At 42.6% G+C, this 6000-nt stretch overlaps 1 protein-coding gene across 1 annotated transcript in view; it reads right to left on the bottom strand.

The window, feature by feature from the left end:
* Positions 1 to 308: 308 nt before the first annotated feature.
* Positions 309 to 6000, bottom strand: part of ZCCHC24 (zinc finger, CCHC domain containing 24) — a 97208-nt gene continuing 91516 nt past the window's right edge. The window contains exon 4 of the mRNA XM_009332706.1: positions 309 to 595. Coding sequence (XP_009330981.1) covers positions 482 to 595 — 114 coding nt within the window. The 3' untranslated portion in view covers positions 309 to 481. The remainder of the gene's footprint in view (positions 596 to 6000) is intronic.

Below are 6000 nucleotides of genomic sequence, written 5' to 3'. Positions count from 1 at the left end.
ATAGGAATAACGTTCATGTTGTGGGAGAGTGCTTGCAATTAGTGGCCCCACAGTTATTTAACCTCTGCAAAAGCCATACATATAACATATATTCCTTGTGAATATTATACCTTGCCTATTGAATAGTACTTCATTTCACCTGGCCATGATATAGGGTCTGTGTAAACAATCAGCAGAACCTGCAACCGTGGTTCTGTTGTGGACACTATCAGTAACGCTTTATATATGTGTGTGTGTACATATATATATATAAATTTACATATATATGTATGTATACAAATCATAGTCCTGCAAATACCTGTTGCATGCGTGCGCACGCACAGGAGAAATGTTACATTCTATTAATGGTAAGGCATATTATTAGATAGGCAATATTGGCAATTATTTTAGCTTTTATCTTGATTTGTTGTGTTGCTGTTGATCGCATGCTGCCAGAGGATCTTTAAGGATGACGGGGACGGGAAGAGGCCACTTTGAAGGTTTATTGCACACGGCGGCAGTAGTAGCCCAAAACTTTGCACTTCTCACACAGATGCTGGGGATGTTCTTTGCTCTGATCCGAAACATCCAGGCCGTCCGGCTTTTCCAGGGGTCTCTGCAGTGAAGGGAAGGAAATCGGATTAGATCCAAGGTTTTGTCACTGTTATTCTTTATTATGCATGTGAAGCCTACTTTCATGCTTAACTGAGCTTTCTCCTAGTAATTATAAAGGTACTGTATTTCCTTCCTGAAGGGGTGAAATATTTTTTCAGCTCTTCAGCTCTGCATTGGTTCAGAGCGGCCTCACAACTTAACGCCGCTCTTCTTTGTAAAGGCGGTGGTAACTTTGTGGTGGACAAATTACTAACAGACTGAATTGGGGACTATATTTATAAAAGCAGTAACACAGAAGAGTTGATTCTCTTGGCTCCAGTAACTGAGATGTCCCAAAGGCATTAACACCTCAGGCATGGGAATCCCATTACCCAGCAATGCCAGCAGGGGTTACTAACGTTAGGATTAGCTGCTACGACAAGAAAACTTACCCATGCACAGATATTACATAGCTAAATGAGGTTTTCCCAATACTCAGTCCCATATTTCTGAGGCTGAAACTTTTGAGGTAGAGCAGCTGCAACGCTATTAAAAACAAACAAACAAACAAAAAAAACCCCAACCAAACCAAAAAACCCCAAACAAAAGACCCCAACCTCACAACACAACCCTTTGCCCTGAACCTGAGTAATAAATCGGCTGTATATTTTTAATAATATTTGTGAAATCACAGGATTGGAGGTATATTCAGCTAAACAAGGGAATGAAACTGCTTTGGTTTTAGTAGATCTTTGTTCTTTAATCTTCCATGACATGTGAAGGGTTTCACAATCATTCCGAAAATAAAATACCCATGTTAAATATCGCAGTAAGGTTAAGCGTTTGGGAAGTCTAATAGGTAGAGAGGTGATAGAGATGTGAGGTAGAACATCATAAAGTGCACCATTTGTTTGAAAAAACGAACAAAACTCCCTAATCCGTCATTTCTGGTTTTGTGAAATGTACCTGAAAGACTATTTCATCGCACAGTGCCTTCCCATGAAGACAGCGGTTGGTCTATGGGACTGCGGTAGAGACAGCATGTGGTGTGAAATCTGAAAGCAAGCCATAAGCTTCTCACTGTTCTCACAGGGATACTAGACTCTTCCTTATCTCTTCAAAATATGATTCTTGGAGCAGGGGGTGGGTAAATATAAATGACAAAATTATGGCCGTGTATCTTTTCACACCTTTCCTAAATCCTAAAGACTTCCCTTTAGCTGTAAAATCTTAAAGTACCCCTGATCGTCTAAGTTTTCATTTATAAGTTCTTTATTCCAAAGCCACCCACCTGAGACCCTCTGAATAGGAAGAACAGAGACATTCAAAGCTTTTTATTTTTTGGCTATGTAAGACTGCAAGAACAGCTCACAATCCAGAGAATAGAAGGGTTTCTCAGCTCTCTGAACAGCTAAAATGAGACAAAATATATGCTGTTATCCTGAACAAGGGACGTCTGCACATTCTTGGTTGGTTGTATTGGATTATAAGTACAACGCTCATTATATTGCACAGCTAGTAAAAACAATATATGGGAGTAATTCAGTGGTGATTGCCAATGGTTTGTTACTGATTCAATGTTCTTACCCGTGGTATTGCCTGAAGTTTTGTCTGTCCTGGGCCACATATTATATGTCTTTGAGTTTAACTTTATTTCCAATTTAATTGCAAATTGGATTTCCTGTATCAGGTAGGGGATAAGGAAGGTAGATGGACCCCTCATCTCCTCTAAATCCTTTAACCTCCCCCTGCAACCCCCCTGAGCTTTGAATGACTTGTTGAATGTCAGTACGTTAGGATTTGAGATGAGAACCAGCAATCCTGTTTCTAGGCTTGCAACCCAACCACTGGTGCAGGCGGTGCTTCTGCCACAACATAGGCAAGTTGAAAAAGTTTATTTGGTCGGAAAAACTGCCCTTCTGCCTTTTGTACCACTTATTCCGCCAACATCTGCCCACAAATTTTCTTCATGAACTTGCATTACATAAATGTAGTCAAAGATGATGCTCAGGTTCAGGAGTCCCAGGAGTTAATTTACACTCCTCAACGGAGAACTTGGGAGTTTTGAAATGCTACACTTAAAACAGGCTATTCGACTCGGCTCTGATTGCTTCTACATGCTAGCTGTGCTCTGATTAAAGAGAAAAAATACAGCAGTTATCATGTTTATTGATATAAGCCAGATTTTTTTTTTTTAATATGCAAGGCCTTGGGAATCATTTTTCCTGGAAATAGTGCAAAGGACATTGGGAATGCCTTGAAGCGCCAAGAGATTTTGGACGGTTTTCAGAAACAATAGCTCTCCGTGGTTTGCTTTCCCCCTGCGTTGATTGAGCTCAGCTTTTTGGCCTGCAAAGCATTTCGATTTCAGAAATGTTATTGTTACCAGTGTGTTACAACACAGAGGCTGCGGAGAGAGGGCTTACAAACGCAGGAAAGCAGGTTGCCAAGGGCCAGCTGGAAGAAGCGGAGCCGAGCAGAGCCCGGGCTACGTTTCTGGTGAGGTGGTGGAAGGCTGAAGCTTCGAAACTGGTAGTGTGCTTGCGTGGTTTGTGTCCCAAAAACACTTCAATCCAACTTTTGCATAAAATGAAGTCCCAGCTTATCTCCATTTGCTGTTTTCTCTTTGTGGGTTTCTTGTAAGGCAGAAAGACCCCTTCAAACACCCTGAGAAGCCACTGTTTTTGTCCTGCTGCTATTTGTCTGTTACTAATTGTGGAGGACTTTAAAATAATAACCTTACACCCTTGCAACCTTTCTTACACGATGCTAAAAGGGTAGGACGTTAGGCAGCCAAAGAGCTGGGTGTCCAGCAAAGTTGGACTTCCTTGGCACAGGATGACCTTGGACAATTCTCACCAGCTTTGGCGTGGTGGAAGCAGAGGGGAAAGGAGAAGATGCCGGCGCGAGAGGGGTGCGGCAGGGTCGGGCTGCTGCACGCTGTGTATTAGTTTTGGGGATTGCCTGAATTATGCAGGAGATCCGAATAGCTGAGGAGGCTGCAAGACTTCTGTGCTGCTGCTGAGAGGCCGGTAGCATGAAAAGTCAACCATGTGTTTGGAGAGGGTGTGGAGAAGGGGACAGGCTATTTGGCTGAAAAAATAATTCCTTTCCTTAGAAAGAGGTGAAATGAAGCATGTAAAACAACAGAAAATCCTGCTGTATTTCTCTGGGAGAGTTATGCTTTTTTTCCATTAAATGGAGAGTTTAAATATAATACTTCAATTTTCATTGTCTTTTTTAAACGCAAGCATCCAGGATTTGGCAGTCCATATTTTCAGTAAAAACTACAGGGATGGGCACTCTTACATTCTTCATTTTTGTGCATCTTTCTTTAATTTTCTCCTGGTAGTTGCCGGGTGGAAATAATCTTGTGCAGCTCCACCAGGAAAGCATTTGGTGGTGGTGACTAAAGCTGTTGCCTCAGGGGAATGAAGCTGAAATAAATTTAAATTTATATAGCAATTCCTGTCCTGCAAATTAACTTTTGATTGTGCACTATTGCTGTCCCAGTCTACATGTACTGAATGAACTCTGCATTCCCCACAAGTCAGTCTAAAAACCCAAAACTCTCAAAATAAAAAGCTTACTCTTATGAAGTGTTAGGTGTCAGAGAAAATGTCACTGGGACATCCTTGATGAAAATTGCTTCCGCCAAGAAGCAGAATGGAATAACGTGGCTGCTCGTGTTTGTATTTAGAAGATTGAGATTTTTTTTTTTGCTGTAGAATGGAACAATTTGACTGCACCACTGATGGATAAAGGATCGCATCAAAATTCAAATGTAAGAAAACACTTATAAATAATTTTCTGGACTCATTACCTCAAGTCTTAACGGAGCAAATGAGATGATTAAATGACAGATTAGATATGTGAATAGAAGTGGATTCTAGAACTACAGCTGGCAGGATAACTGTTAACAGTCTTAAGGAGCCACAGCTACCTATGCTTCCCTCAAGACACACATGCTATCATGAATTTGTAAATTTTTAGTCCAATAAAAAATTATGCACTGGGGAAAGAGGATGAAATGCAATGTGCATTCTTGAGCAGCAGACCCCGCTTTTCTGTCTGCCTGGGGGGAACGGGGACATTAACGAGGCCCTCGGTTGTCGCTGTGGATCCGAGAAGCAGTGATAAGAAGGCTGCAGATCAGAGGCATGATGCTCAGCGAGAGCAAGCAGCCTCTGTCAGCAGCATGCCTCTGGGACAGGCCAGCTAGGAATGAATGATAACTGCACGAGCTAAATGGCAAAAACCTCTTTTTTAGAGTTCAGAGAAGCAGCAGTCTGGGATGATCTGTATTCCCACTGCTGGAGCACATAAATATGGGCATGCTGGGGAGGGTTTATTAAATCTAAAGAGTCAAAAGATCATATTTGTAGGCCTGAAACTGTTGAAAAGCTTATTGGGCTTGAGTGATCAGACTCATCCCTCCCCATACTGAGAGAAGAGAGGTGGCTGTGGATGCACCCGGCTATGGGAATTGTGATGGCACCACTGCATTGCCCATGGAAGTAATAGCTTGGATATCATGAAGAATGTATTTACATACCAAATTATTTCCAGTCCAACAGTAAATTCCTGACAGCTGGAAGAAAATAGTGTCCAAGAGGACAAGTCGGTCACCAGATGGCTGGTTTTGCACCAGTGCAACAGCTGTCATCACAAACAGCACTGGAGTTAGCCACAAAGTCAGAGAAGAATCCTTGATAAGAGGCCAGCCAGGAAGCAACCACAGGCGCAGATGTTGCCGCTATAGCGGGCAGGGGAAGAAAATGAGAATTCAAAGCTTGGCATCTGGGCTGTTGCAGTGCCAAGAATGCTGGTGAACGGCTATAAGGACTGGCTCCATTGCTGGAGCAGGGTAAGAAGGAGCATAAACAACCACAAAATCCAAATTCCTCGGAAGAATAAGAGGTAGGTTTAAGCCCTGTCTGAGACTTCTGTTTATGCTTAGAGTAGCTAAAGTAACTACCCAGGAAATGGCTTTTGGAATAGCCATAGAGCAGCTTTGTCAGGGTAGTTCTTTGGTCTCCTATTCCTCAACAAGGCTTGAGCTCAACTGGCCTCCAATTTTTGCCCCGTGTCCTGTGAACTCCTGTAAGCACTCCCACGGGGAGGTTTACCGCTTGAGGGATGTGGTGGAATTGTGAAAGGAGGAACACAGTGGCACAATTTAGTCATGAAAACAAAAATGCATGCAGAGCTTCCTTGGGACAAGGAGCAGTTCTGCAGCTCAGGTGCAAGAGGCACCTGATTCCCCACTCCACGGATGAGTTGGGGAGTGAATGGCAGCAGCCCTGCTATCAGGCTCTCGTGTAACTTCTTGTAATACATCCTCCACCATCCCTCTTAAATGCAGAGATTTAGAGCTGCATTTATAGAGCACTCTGAAGTATATACACAGCTGTAAAATTGCTGAGA

The sequence above is a fragment of the Pygoscelis adeliae genome, unplaced genomic scaffold, assembly GCF_000699105.1.
Source record: "Pygoscelis adeliae isolate BGI_AS28 unplaced genomic scaffold, ASM69910v1 Scaffold269, whole genome shotgun sequence".
NCBI lineage: Eukaryota > Metazoa > Chordata > Aves > Sphenisciformes > Spheniscidae > Pygoscelis > Pygoscelis adeliae.
Note: the sequence above shows the minus strand (reverse complement) of the source record. Positions and strands in the feature narration are given on the sequence as shown.